Genomic DNA, 15,912 nt, shown 5'->3' with positions numbered 1-15,912 from the left:
CGAATTTGAATGTTTTGTCTTTATTATTTTTAACTAATTTTCCCAACGTATCACTTGTTCTATATGTAATTTTGATATCTCGTTTCCTCAAAAATGAAGCCACTTTTTCCGATGTTTGTCCAAAATACGTTAAAACTCCATAATTTTGTTCATTCACCTCATCAGTAGAAAAAACGTCTCGAATCGCTTTTAGAAGACTTTCTTGGCAAGTATTTTGTTTATTAATTCGGCTTTAACCCATTAATGCCTAGAATTATTTTTTGTGAATTGTTCCCAATTTTATTGAGAAAAGGGTATATAGATGATACAAATAGCCACAAAAAAATGAAAAAAAAAAATTCACAATAGTAGCCGAGCTTTGATATGGGTCCCCTTGAGCATTAAACATATATGAAACATAAACATATTCAGACTTGCTAATCATGTATTTCACAAATAAAAAAAATTAAATACAAGTCTTTCAGCAGAAAACTAATGAACTTAGTGAGTGTGGTATGTCTCGAAATATTTGTCATGCAGGGGAACGTCACAGCTTTCGCAACATTTCGTAGTTTTGTTTTTACAAACTTGGCATCTTCTTCTGTTTTGTTGGGTGAGGATAATATGTCTTCCGTTTGCTATCGTGGGGTTCTTTATATACGCTCTTTTTGGTCCCGGTGTAATATTTTTTGTTCCATATTTCAGCAGCAAAGACTGAACAACTTTTCGTCGGAATGAGAGGTTAACACCTTCATAGCCATACCCCCGAGCTAAGAGCCAAGCGTTGGTGATACTCACATCAAATAACCAAAATATTATGGGTATGTAGCATTTCTTTCCTCTGAAGGATATTCGGTAATTCGATACGTGGTTATCAAGTTGATCAACGCCGCCCATAAATATGTTGTACTTGTTCACCACATTAGGTTGAGGAATATCTGTTTTAGCTTTCTCAATAACCGAATATCTCTTGCATGTTGTAATTGGATAAAGTCCAAACTCATTGGAAAGTAATGTAACAACACTTTTGTCATTCCAGCGAACTCCTACAATATCATTATCTTCATCATATGCACTGCACATTGCTCCCCTTGCCAGTTTTTTCATAGTAGAAACATCCACTAGTCTACATTTACTATGTCTATTTTCCCTCACTGTTCCGGTGCCTTTGTATCCATGTTCTCCCAATTTTTTCAAGAGCTTTGCTGAACAAAAGAAATTATCAAAATAAAAAGAAATGCTCTCATTGGGATATTGTGACTTCAGGAAATTAGCAAAATGAAAAATGACTGTTTCTCCCAGACCCATTCCTTCAATTTTATCATATTGGCTTTTTTTACCATGATAAATTTGAAATTGTAGGCAATAACCTAGCTCATGTGCTGCAACCCACGCTTTGTAACCAAATTTCACAGGTTTATTTTTTATATATTGCTTACATGTATGCCTTCCATAATATGGAATCATTGATTTATCGATTGATATATTGTCTTCAAATGGCGCATAGCGAAAAAAGTTTTCATTTAGGGCATCAATCAGATAGCCCATTCTTCCCAGTTTGTCGTCATGTGGTAAATTTTCATTATCTGCAGCGTGCAAATTTGAAAAAATGTCTTCGAAACGGTTTCTTCGCATGGAATTAGTAACAAGTGAATTATGTACATCTTCACTATTTTCCCACAACATCCTCCTGCGAGGAACAGGAACATATCCACTAAATAGTAGAATTCCTATAAATGTATACATATCCCCAGTTTTTAGCTCAAATAGTCTATTTTTTGATGCAGCGTATGTAACCGTATATTTTACTAAATTCTCTACAATTTCTTCAGACAAAAGAAGTTGAAAAAATTCGACTGGTTCAGTTGAGGAGGTGAATGGACAAGGTTTTGCAAATTTACGATTTTCTTTTTCTTGTCTAGAGTTTGGATTGTCTTCTCCGCCTTTCCATGAAAATATGTCCTCTGTTTTCCGTCTTTTTTTTGGGAAAAAGTCGTTGTATCATTCCCATTCTCATGTAAAAGCTCATCTTCAAAAAAAACTTCCGCTGGAGCTCTCAGTTGAGCTGCTCCTAACCTGTTGGGATCGATGCATTCCTCATCCCCCGAATCTTCAGCACTTTTCTCGCCATCACTTGGAGGCAAAAGGACTATTTCATCAGGAACTGGGTCATCTTCATCTAGTCTCTCAATTTCTTCTAATATTTCGGCGGTTGTGAGAGGACGTTTCCTGTAAATGAAATATGGTTTCTCTACGAATATCCAAAAATGAAAATTTTGTATAAATAGTATTCATCTGCCCAGAGGGTCGTTAATGACCCACCTTTATTCAAATGCCCTAAACGTGACAACTATGCTAAATATGAACTGGCAAATCTAACCCCAATATTATTAAGACTTACTGAAAGCAACTATCTTACATACAATAACGAAATAACTTACTTACCAGTATGTATCCTCAGGAAGCGCAGCCATTATCAACACATAAAAAATATGGAAAAGTTTGAATGATATTGAGAACCCCTAACCAACTATAACTCCACTTCAGTATGTTTGGCGGCAGAAAGGGACACGTGTCATTGCGGAAGTAGGTAGTGGTTAACCTAGTTGTAGTTAAGACTGTAGTTTTGATAACATATTTGTCGTGGGTCGCTAACGACCCCATGGGCAGTAATGGGTTAAACCCATTGTTACCCGAAATTTGCTTGATGATATTAAGTTCTTTATTGAAATTATTTATTGAAAGAAGAATATTGATTAATCTGTGAAACATGCTTTTATGAGCTGCTACTTTGTGTGATGATAAGGATGGGTAGAATCGTAATGTACTTATAGTAATATCCGTATAGGACAGTTTGTGATAAATTGAAAAATCATGTTTGTTGTTCATTCTAGTAATTGTTAAGTCCAAGAAATTGATTGAGTTGTCTTCTTCTATTTCAATAGTGTATTTGATGTTTGCATGAATTTTGTTAATATCCCTATGAAAAGTATTTAATTGTCTCTTATAGTACCCGTAAAACATACAAACACATCATCCACATATTTCTGCCAATACAAGAAATTCCTAATCATAGGATGTTTGAAAATCGACTTCTCTAGGTTATCCATGAAAATTTCCGCAAGTAAGGCGCTCAATTTAATGGATTTCCCACAAGTACACTTTTGAGGAGGAATAAATATTGTAAAACTGAAAATCATTTTATTCGTCAATGATTTCTCGTTTTATGACTGGGTTCACTCTATTTTTATCTAATATTTCTATTACTAAAGTAATATTATCATCAGAAGGTATGCTGGGAAATAGATTCTGCACATCAAAGGATAGTAATTTTGCGTTGTCTGGTAGAGATATGTTCTCCATTTTATTGATTAAGTCATATGAATTCCGTAGACTGAATTTTGGTTGGAAGTTACAGTGGTTCAAGATGATACTGATTAGCCTCTCTGATAAATTCACTGATGCTGCAGTGACGAAGAAAACCACTGGTCTAATTGGATAACTCTGTTTGAACAGTTTTATGAGTAACTATAATTTTGGGATTTGGAGGTTCATCAATGGTAATTTGAACTTTTCCCTTTCAGTAAAAATATGTTTGAATTTTTCAAAAAATCGTTCACTTGTCTTTGGAAAGAATTAGTTGAATCACATTTCAGTATTTCAAAATTTCCTAAATTCAAGAAATGATATGTGACGCCTGGTATTTTTTATTAATGCTAATGCCCCTCCTGATGATGCCATTTCTGTTTAGATCCCCAAAATTTCAAAGTTGTTAGTGCTATTCTCATTTCCAATGTTATATTTGAAACCTCTTTCTATCAACACATTTTCAGTGTCTGTGAACTGAAACTTCGATACATTTATGAACCTGTCATAATATTCATGATTCGTGAATTCATTTCTAATTGGTAGATGTGGTTTCTTTTCTATTAGTGAATTTATTAATTTTTTGAATGCAGTACTTTTTATGAATGATTTGATTAACTTGTTCTCTTACCTTAACATCTAAAATATCGATTTCTTTATAAAGATACTGAGTTGGCGAAACATGTTGTGATCTATTTTCCAAATAAAGTTTATGGAGATCAAATCATGAGGTGTAGTTTTTAAAATTACCATTCCTAATCTTCTGTTAAACATCTGTTTCAGCCATGTGTTCATTTTCTTCAAATGGCAATGTTAATATACAAAATTATTGCTATTGGAGGGACGAAAACCCACATGTTTTTTGGAAAGGGCATACACAACACCCACAAAAAGTTAATTTTTGGGTTGGTATTTTTGGAAATGCCATTATTAGCCCATTATTTCTGGAAAAAACTTGACTGGCAATCTGTACCTCAAACTGCTTGAGAAGACTATCGAAATTCATATAACTCACGAGCTACTTTTGCAAGAGGATCTGTAACAATTTCAGCAGAACGGTGCTCCACCTCAATATTCTCTTTCGTCCGACAGTGGTTAAACCAGATATTTTCGGATGATTGGCAGAAGGGGAGCAGTTAAATACCCTCCGAAATCCGTTGTTCATAAAACACAACCTTCTGATATTAAAGAACTTAGACGAATTACAACAGCATGCAAATCAATTCAAGTGAAGTTTTCCGTAAAGTTAGAGGAGACTTTAAAAACAGACTTTAGGGCAAAATGAACGACATTTCGAACAGTTTATAAGATGAGCGTAAGTCGATTTTTTATGTTTGAAATGTCTTTCTCGCAAATTGAATTTCATTTTGTGAAAGGTCATTAACCAACAAATAAAAAATTCCATGCGAAATACATTTATTTCTGTCATTTAAGGGATGGAACGGTGACTTCTACTCTTCTACCTACTTTTATTAAAAGGAGTCAATACAATAATGCATCTCAGAACAGGCAAATTCAAATCTCATGTGAAAGTTTAGAACGCTATTTATCGAAAAATGCTCATCAAAAAATATTAATTCAGGGTACCATTGGTAGCAAAATTAAACTTCAATTAAAATGATATACCACCCCCTTTCCTATTCAAAATTCTAAGGGTAGCATCTACATCTCCTAGGCGGTTGAACCACGAGGGCTACAAATAGTCCTTAAAAGTGTCCCCCTTGGCACCAGTATTTTCGTTTACTCAAGTTGACACCCTTCACATTTATCTGAGATAGAAGACTGTGGTTCACAGTGGTATCGTTTCTGAAATGCCCATTTATACTAGATTTGATAATAAAATTCACTATATTGAATAAAATTGTACTTAATTCTTTTCATCGGTTGATCATGATTGTCAGGATTCGTTCATTAATTGTAATACTTCTTTTAAACTCCGTCAACAGTTATTTGAAATTAAAAAACCTTTTCAAATTCAAAATAGTATTCAGTCTCTCTAGTTTCAATCCTAGCTCCTCCCTCTCTCAAAAGCTTTTACAAATATTCCGGTTTTGAAAGTATCAACTCTTCAGCAGAATCAGAGTTGTTTTGATTTGATTCATCACAATCAGGATCACGACTCCGAATCACACAATTTAAATTTTCCAAATCATCACCTATATTGACCAAATCGATGATTATTCCCACCCATTTTGATGCATTTTCTGATCCTGAACTATAGTACTTAAAGGGTATAATGCCTCATATAATGACTCACAATGAATTTGGAAGAGTACTAATTTAGCCAAATATTCCATAGACCAAGTTGTGTGACAAATATGATCAGTTCCAGAACTGAAACATCTCTGAGTGAGCTCAGTTACCACATTGCACTTTGGATCAACTGTTCTGTCTGAAACCAAAACCAATAAATTTATTTGTTTTCACTAAGTACACCGAACACGATTTGATCTTCACAAACTTTATTTCCAAAAATATCAGGACATGTTTCGCTATCACAGTAGCTTTTTTATAGTGAACATTTGAGTAGGTCGTGATATTTTTGGAAATAAAGTTTGTGAAGCTCAAATCTTTTCCGGTGTAGTTTGTGAAATTACTATGGGTCTTCATCAAGTAACGACCGAGTCAATCAGAAAATTCTATTTATTTCGTATAACAAAATATATGCAGCACCCAGAATTGTATATTAGGACCAGAACCCGTTTCAGTTACGACAGATGAACAAATCGTGTAATCGCTGCTACTCAGTAAATGATCCATTCAAATACTCTGTTAGACAGCATTGCATTGCGGTATATTGATCGAATATGATTCAGAATTCTATGCATATTTCACATAATGTCTCTAATATAAGAGCATCATTGAGTACACAAAGGCGTTCTGGTCTGAACTATAATTATGAGTTTTATGAAAATGTATCAAAAACTACCAAATAGAACAAGCATGCCATATTGATTAAAAATGTAGTGAAGAAGTACGAATGATCTGCAAAAGGCAGCTCTGGTGGTTTAGGTCTTTCAGTGTTCACATCATAACAGGTAGATCGTGGATCACAAGTAAATTCACTCACGTCGGCCTCTTTGATGCTTCGGGTCGAGATTTTATTTTTTGCTGGCATGTGGCGGGGCAGGATGGTGTAGGCTGAGAGCTATCGTGCACCTTTGTACGAGGTTCGATAAAAATATATGTGACCATGATCTGACTTCATCATTGCTACGAGGAGCTCACAATATCTCATCTACTTCTATACGGTGCCCTCGGACAAATTTAGAACTCAAAGCTACTTCCCAGTTGTCGACCAGCTCATGACCGCTCTTCGGAAGAGAATGGACGCGCGTACTCACTACTAAATGCACCATTTGGATTTTGGAAAAATTCAACAACTATGTTTGATAAACAAATTTTGTCTGCCAGCCAAAAGTTGGTGAAAACCTACCATGACGACGTAGATGATACTCTTGGCAACGAATTCATACGTTTCAAACTATTTATAGTTCACTATGAAGAATTTGAACAAAAGAGAAGAGGGGAGATTAGCTATGAGAGATGGATGTATGAATTGTTGTGTAAAAACAATGTTGAAGATTGCTTTCCCAACGTTTAGGTAATTCTGAGAATTTATCTCATACTAATGGTGACAAATTGTACGGTTGAAAGATCCTTTTCGAAACTGAAAGTCATAAAAAATAAACTCCGAAGTTCCATGACCGAGGACAGATTGAATATTTTGGCTCTCCTTAGTTTAGAGAGTGATGTTTTGAGGGAAACAAACTTCGAAGATATTATCGATACGTTTATGTGATGTGATACGTCGATGTGAAAATCATGAATATGGGACGCCGAAGTCTAAATCCGTCGCTGCGGAGTTGAAGTTACAGTTTTAGGACATGAATAAATGGATGATCGACAATCTATCAGTAAAGTAGGTAGAACGTCGGGTGTATCAGCTACTAGTGTTTTTCGGATTTTGAAAGCCTGCAAATTTCATCCTTCCAAAATAAGGCTAGTTCAGGAATTAAACGAAATGATCCTGATCGTCGACTTCAGTTTTGCGAGGTGTTAGGCGAGAAATTGACCAATAACCCAAACCTATCATACAATACATGTTTTTCAGACGAAAGTTCTTTCATGTTGAATGATCAAGTGAATAGACATAATTTTCGTTAGTGGAGCGATGTGAATCCTCATTTGATGATCAAAACGTCACAAACGCCACAAAAATTGAATGTCTGGGCGGGCATTCTAGGTAATCATAATGTTGGGCCATTCTTCATTGAAGGTAATTTCAATAGATACACATACCTTGATCTATTACAAGACTGTGTAAATCCTATGATTACACAAATTTCAGAAAAAGACAACAATTTAGTTGATGGATGGTACACCCCCACATTTTGAAGTTCGGGCGAGACAGTTTTTGAACGAATGTTTTCCAATGCGTTGGATCGGCAGAAGGGGTTTTGTGGAGTGGCCAGCTAGATCACCTGATCTCACACCGTTGGACTTCTTTCTGTGGGAACACCTGAAGTTGAAAGTGTACTCTACTAAGCCTACAAGTCTAGTAGACCTGCGACAGAGAATTGTTCGAGAATGCCGATTGCTGACTTCGGACATCTTCAGTAATGTATGAAAAGCTTTCAAGAGTAGACCGTAGGCTAGGTGGAGGTCATTTCGAATAATTCATCCGTTGATTATGTTTCCACTGTTATTATTTATTGTTGATTCCCTCATTAAAATTAACGACAGCGAATTTTCTGTTTTTTCTTAAATGAAACGTACAACATTCAATTTCTCAGCCATACTAATGCAATTGGAAAAATGCAAGTGATTATAAACTTCAAAAAAAATGCTGCTGCTTGTGACGGAATTACGGCAGATACCCTTGAAAGCATTGCAAACTTCATTGCGATAGCATTCCTTTTTAACTTAATCATCAATACAGTTCCATCAGTCCCATCAATATTAAAAACTCCAGTGGTGAAACCACCACGAGTTATGGTCTCGAGTCCCTTGATTTTTATTCTGAATGTTTACAATCTGTTTTTTGCGGAATCCTCGGAAGACATCATCACTTTTGATGATGATACAGTATTCTTTTAGAGAGATGTTGCTTGGTACAGCCAAAAAACAGAATACAAAATGATTTTGAAAAACTGGCAAAGTGATGTGAAAATAATGTTTCCACTGTCAATATTGATAAAACCTATTATGTGCCTTTCAGTTCACATATTACTAAGGTACCACCGTTTAATAACTCAGAAATGAAACATAATAATGTGATCACAATATTGAATAAAACAAGGAATATAAATTACCTAGATGTATATATAGATAGTCATCCGAAATGTGATATCTATATAGAATAAATCTTTAAGAAATTATCATCACTTATTTGTCTTTCATGAAACCAGAACTACTACAAAAAATTATATGAGGAAATTGGAGAATATGATTTGAGACAAAATTATTTCTATAGCGCTGCTTGTTTTTCATATAACTGGATAGGGAAAAGTGTTTTTGTATAATTCAGTGTTGATATAAAAGTATGTGTTCCGATTTTTTTTTTCGTGTAATTCATCGTGTCTGGAAGTTACTTATTTGAATGTTCTACATATCTTTGTATACCTATAGAGTTAACTTTTCTCAAATTGATTGCTTCCTTCCTTTCTTTGGAAGATTACTACATTTTTTGTATGAAGGGGGATAAGTAGAAAGCCACAACTTTTTCTTCCCAAAAATTAATCTCCCCTAAAAATATACCCCTTTCAATTTGAGCAAGATTCCTATGGCTGGGATTCAATCAAATGAACAAATGAATGTAATTGAGTATTGGCATCGATAACATGAACAGATTGAACTAATTGAAAGTTTTTTTTTATAATGTTATCCAAATTTGGTACAGAAGAGCTGTTAAGGCAAGTGTCTAACGTCGAAACATCGGATGTCCACCACCAGTGAGGATGACAGTTTTCCATGTAAATTAAATTTGTAACATCAACGGAATTATAGATGGATCAGTAGTGAAATAATACGTCATTAACTGTCTATTAACCCTTGGTAACCCTCCCGCCATTACCATAGCCGTGTTTGTTTTATTTAAATAAATTTGACAGCTGCTGTCACCAGATGCGGATTTCTCCACATCAAATTTTGGATGTTAGGCAATTCCAAAAAGGCCGATCTTTTTGAAATCTGATCAGTACACCTGCTCATAGTTATTTCTCATTATATGGTTCCAGAACGATGCCGAAGATTCTCTAACTGAATTTTAATCTTAGAAATACTTTTCACTTACTGTCCTTCCCGATAGATTGACTAAGAAGTCTTAAATTTTTTGTTTTCTTAACTTCTTCTTACTCTACGAGGATGGTATTTTTCTTAGTCCAAGAGAAAATGAAAGTCCATGGTTTCAAATATGAAGTATAATGGTAAATTATATAAAATAAAAGAAAATGGAACGAACAAAATGCCGCCAATTTGACTGTGCTATTTACTATTAATTTAACCTCTAAAACAACTGTAAACGCACCAACTCGGTACAAAATACTTTCAGATTTACTTTGACTTCAGGAAGAGTGGTGAACACCTTGAATTTGCATCTTTTTTTGTAATTATAATCTGAACTCTGGCTGAACAACCCACACTAGGAACCAAACAATATATAACATATTTGCAAATAGGAAGTGAACTCCAGACAAAATAATATGTGAAATATCTCTCTCTCAATATCAACTGGTTAGAATACAAGAAAAAAAACACTTACATAACGCCTCTTTGGTGGTTCATGGTCAACCATAGGTTCCGTTGACCCGGTGTGTCTTCAACACCAACACTTTTATTTTGAACTTTCCTGTACCCAATACCGGCTTACGATTTAACTACCGATTTTCCTTAAATTTCGCAACACGCGCTTTAGGAACAAAATAACTCCCCTATTTAGGCCACCATCCTCAGCGTCGAAGGCTGAGGGATGACACCCCCGAAGTTGTCTCGATGGGCTTCTGTCACCGACTCCCCTTCGTGGCTCTCACAAGACTCCCAGTCCTCATCTCAGCCTTTTTAATTCTCCCAAGCGTATGAATGAAATAATATTTCATGTTACTATTGTAATGGCAGTTATTACAATCGTTGCTTTCTCCATTTAGTATATTATGTATAGCATTCATGTGATTGATATCTGATTCAATTACATAACGAATGTTTGGAATACAAACTGAATAGAGAAAATTGTTTTTTGTATAATTCAGTGTTCATATGAAAGTATTTTTTCGAAAGTTTTTTTAGTGTAATTCAATATTTATATGAAACTAGGTTTCAAGAAGGCTTTTTTTCTAGTTTGTGTCTGAAAGTTACTTCCTTGCATGCTCTACACATCTTCGTAAAGAGTGAACTTTTTTGAAATTGATTGCTTCCTTCCTTTATTTGAAAGATACCCCTATTTTTTTGGTATGAAAATGGAGAACTAGAAATCCAAATCTTTCTTTCCCAAAAATTAATCTCTTCTAAAAATATACCTCTCTCAATTTAAATCATTTACAATATTAATATTGATTAGTCTAAGTATCCAGTTATTCAAAAAATATTTATCATAAAGAACACTTCAGTTTTTTTGGTCTAAAATTATGTAATCCCAAACCAGCTGAACTGGCACATCATGGGAAAACAATGAAATATATATCAAAATTTTCCGAAAAATTTCACAATATAATTTTATAATATTTTTCCTATCTCTTCACAAGCTGCTATCTTCCGTATATAATCTGAGGAAGCTATACAAACTCCACTACGAAACATTTTGTTTTTTACCTAATATCAGAATTTATCATTTCATTTTATTGCCTATTTTCTTCATGAATTACAGGCACTTATGGCGAATAGTAGGCTGAACAGAAGAATTTTTTCTAGACCTAGTTACTCTACCTAACACTTTCATTTAACATATGAAACTTACAATGAAAAAATATTTAACTGTAGTTGTGAAGAGGATTCTGTTGTTATAGGTTTTTTGGTATCATACAGTCCTGTTGAATAACTTTTTTCGAGATCAATTGCCCTAACACCAAACTGATATTTTTGCACTCGACGCGCGTTTCACCAACAAAGTTAGCATCCTCAAGAGAAGAAAATTGATACCTAGTCTAGTCTGGTTAATCCTTATGTACTGAAATTTCTGTTAGGAAGTTAAGGAGTGCAAAAATATCAGTTTGGTGTTAGGGCAATTGATCTCGAAAAAAGTTATTCAACTTTCACACCAAAGGTTCCAATCTCATCGTTATACATTCCTGTGAAAGTGCTAATTATCATTTTCTTTTCAGTTGACTATACTGAATGCTAAACCTCATCTAAATACTTCGGAATCACAAGTTTCGGTGAACAAACATTATCCGCCCAAGGAAATATCTCTTACCGAGAATAAAACGGGTTTAATAAATGCAAACTGGGAATATTCAGCTAGGACTATTTATAATTCCAGTAGAGAACGGAGCCAGAAATACGGAAAACGATGTGAGTATTGTAATGATATATTGAGAACGGTGAGTTTTGATTCGTTGGAATGATTTGTCTGAAACTAGTATGCAGTGTATGCCACGCGTTTACCATTTTTCGTGAGATAAATCATTGAAAACTGAACACATTTTTCATCCGTTCCTTTTTTACGTTAATTTGCGTTTCTCTTCATTATTCGATGAAGAAATATCGTGGAAACTAGACAGAAGTGTGTTTTTGTAGTGTATCCTCACTGAACATGAATTTCTACAAAATAAACAAGTCGTCAATCAAAGAAGTTTCTCTTCATCTCAAATTTTATTAACTATGGCTTTTCAAGTCTCCTCTCAGCTTGTCCTTCTTCATCTTCACCTTCAACACATTCCTCCACATAGGGTGTGTAAAAGCCAAATTGAATAAATTCATATTTTAACAAAATCCCGGAACACGTCAAATTTAAAATATAATTTGACATACTTTAACGGAAAAATGCTAACCCTACCTTCAACCCCCGTCGTAATATATCGTTTGAAAGGTCTCTTCACTCTCAATTTTAAAATTTCATCGCTTTCAAGTTTTCTGCAACAATCAAGATAAAATGAATCAAAATCATGTGTACCGAAATTCAATAAAATATACTCAGAACTTATTGTAATATACTCAAAACTTATTTCATGTTGAGGTTTTGATGATAAGAAAGTAAGCAAAAACCATAGCAATGTTCTTTTTCGATGGTATCCTTTAAAAAACTGTAAATAATTTTTGGGGCAACGTTAGTTAAAAACGCTTTGTTAAATTGTTTTGTATGTTACAACATTAGTTGTCAGTATTTTAATTTTGAGTTTAAAATTTGTTAACTTCACGTCTGAAAAATGGTTGAATTAGCGGTAATGCATAAAATAACGGTTTTATACATGATTTGTTACGGAGATGAAACCCGAACACAACAGGAACTAACTCGCCTATTTCAAGAGAAATTTTATAATTTACCGCCCATACCTCAAGAAACAATAAGCAAAATAGAGAAGCAGTTTCTCGAGCTTGATCATGTAGGTCAGTTAAAAAAAAGCAGCTGCCAATGCAATGAGTGATGAACTCAAATTAGATGTGATGCTTGATTATAAGGGAAACCCACATACATCTAGTGAACATGCATCCACTACATTCAATGTTAGCTATATATCATCGATAGTATTATTGATAGAAGAACTTATTTTTGTGAGCAAATGATGGACATGTTGGATAACAATATTATTCAATTAGAAGACGTTTTGTTCTCTGATGAGTGTACTTTTTTAACGGTCATGCTAATCGTCAAAATCGCCGCTAGTGGTCAACGGAAATTCCTCAGTGGATGAAAGAAGAACACACAAAATACCCTCAAAAGGTTAATGTTTGGACAGGAATTGTAGGAAACCATATTATTGGTCCCATTTTTCATTGAGGGCATCTTGAATGGCGATGATTATTTGGCACTACGTCAAGTTCAGCAAATTTATATCCTGATCCAGAAAACCTTCAAGTTTCAGTGTATACGATATGGTTTCAGTAGGATGGAGCACCACCACATTACCAAGTAATGTCCGGCAATACCTCAATACAACATTTCCCAATCGCTGGATAGGGAAGCGAGGATCGATTGAATGGCCAGCGCGATCACCTGATATTTCATCATTAAATATCTTTTTATGGGGATTTGTAATAAGCAATGTGTACAAAAGTAAACCTTGAGATTTGAATGCCTCAAAAGAACAAATAACAGTTTTATTTGAGATTAGGATGTTCCCAAGACGATCGCGGTTAACATTTTGAACATCTACTCAGTTAACATCCATAGCTCTTTTTCGTATTCTACATTTCATTACGATTTGCATTACATTTTAGTTTCTGAGTCTATTCTATCGAATTTCGGTAACCACATGATTTTAATTTATTTTATTCAAATTGTTGCAGAAAATTTGAAAGCGATATCGTTTATGAAAAGAGAATTGAAACCTTCCATTCGAAGGGGGTTGAAGGGGCGTTGGAGAATGTCAAATTATAATTCACATTTGATGTTTGTTTGAAAGTGATTGACAATGTTTCGTGGTGTATTTTTTCAGTTCAGACAACCATTGTCTGATATAATATGAATTGATTTAAATTCCCAAAAAAAAATCAAAAGATAAACTGAAAATAACAATTTTATTAAACAAAAAACTTAAATTACAAAGAAATAACATGCAAGCAACCACCAAAAAAAATTGAAATTCAAATATTGATAAAAGCAGAAAATAAAAAAAAAAATAAAAAATAATATTGACAAAAGATGAAAAATTGAAAGATTTCAAACCAAGTTATGTCACGACTTTCGGATTGTTAATATCCACAATCGTCTTCGGGTGATAACTGGACTTATTCATCCGAGATATGACTATTTATAGGTCATTCCAGTGCTTTCACCTATCCCCTCTTTCCACTCTCCGCTTCATTGGTTTTAGCGGAAGATGATCGTTTGGCGGGAGTTGGTTGGGAATGCAGAACTAGACACTTTCCTGAAGCACATCACCAACGTAAGTCCTTTCATCACTTTCACAATGGAGAAGGTATTCCACAACGGAGTGCTTCTCTTAGACTTAACTTGGTTTGGAATCTTTTAATTTCAATTTTTCATTTTCTGACAATACTATTTTTGAATTTTTCAATTTTAAGCTTTTATTATTATTTGAATTTTTCATTTTTGGTTGTTGCTTGTATGTTATTTCTTTGTAATTTCAGTTTTTTGTTTAATGGAATTGTTATTTTCGGTTAATCTTTTCATTTTTTTTCCGAACTGATAAAATTACATTAGATGTTTCTCAGGATTTATTTTTTGATATGTACAGTAATCGAAATAATAAATTAATTGGCTTTTACACACTGTATATTTAGTCAAAGGATTCATTGAATTTTAAGATAAATTGTGCAGTACGGCACGGCTTACTATCATTTTTGGCACATATGCTTATAGTTTACAACACTACAACTGTGTTCTACTCAATCAAATACTCTTGATGCGTTTTCGTGATATGAAATCTTCATTTGATATCTACAGCCACATTCTTGCCGCTAATACGTATCATTAATGCTGTTATGACACTGTCATAACCTTTCTGTTCATGATATTGGATAATTTACTGATTTTGTATGACATGAGTTCAATTCAATTATGAAATGAATCATCATTGATAAGTGTACCAACGTACCTGTCGGTTATTTGATCGATAAAATATGGTAGAGAATCAAAAAAAAGCTCATCATCATTTTTCTAGGATTCCACTTTCCGTGCATTATAGCCCCGTCGACAATAAAATCCTGTGTGAAAAATCATCACACGCCATTTTTCGAAATCGGAAACCTTCCTGGAATCACTTAAACATCTATCTAATTTATGGGTTTCATTATGCACATAAACATTACCTTGATAAAATCTGCATCTCATTACCTGGCAGAGTTCGAAATATTGTAGTAGTATCTTTCGTGAAGTTACGTTAACTCCATTATATCCGCATTAAAAGTGAAGGAGCAATAACTACTTTTCGTTCACTCCATCGACAGAATGGAAAACATATAGTGCAACCTATTCTAAGTACTAATTGAATCTGGCAATCGAAACTTCTGCGAGCTGAGGACTAACGAGGTCTTACCTTTCAACGTATGATTCCTAACACGGGTTGGACGATAGCAAGTGAAAATCGATCGTTCAGCCTGCAGCTTGAACCACCAACTCACACATCGGTCGATTGAGAGAGTGAACAAGGCACCCACGTCGATCTGCCTGGCTACTGATCTACCTAATAATGAAAATTTATATGAAAATGGTATACAGGCCGTTTCCTTCATCATGTGGTAACATTGCTATATTCTAAACCGTAACAGATACGAAGACGATTAAATGAAAAAACAGGTAACTGTCATACGGAGCAATAAAATGGTCGAAGAAAATTTACGGAGACTATCGCCCTTCCCAAGTTATACGGGGAAATCCAAAAATGCTGTTTATTTCGAATGGAATTGTTATTTTGGAGAATACGGACCTGTCTTTTTCATTACAGATATTGA

General features: G+C 34.3%; 1 protein-coding gene across 2 annotated transcripts in view; it reads left to right on the top strand.

The window, feature by feature from the left end:
• LOC111506599 (uncharacterized) overlaps positions 1 to 15,912 on the top strand; it is a 47,751-nt gene that overhangs the window by 14,771 nt on the left and 17,068 nt on the right. For both annotated transcript variants that reach the window (XM_074172939.1, XM_074172938.1), the window contains exon 2: positions 11,661 to 11,850. In XM_074172939.1, coding sequence (XP_074029040.1) covers positions 11,661 to 11,850 — 190 coding nt within the window. The remainder of the gene's footprint in view (positions 1 to 11,660; positions 11,851 to 15,912) is intronic.

This window comes from Leptinotarsa decemlineata, unplaced genomic scaffold (assembly GCF_025532065.1).
Source record: "Leptinotarsa decemlineata unplaced genomic scaffold, Ldec_3_MD MMD2_tig00000199_RagTag_RagTag, whole genome shotgun sequence".
NCBI classification, from domain to species: domain Eukaryota; kingdom Metazoa; phylum Arthropoda; class Insecta; order Coleoptera; family Chrysomelidae; genus Leptinotarsa; species Leptinotarsa decemlineata.
This window is presented reverse-complemented; position numbering and strand designations above follow the sequence as displayed.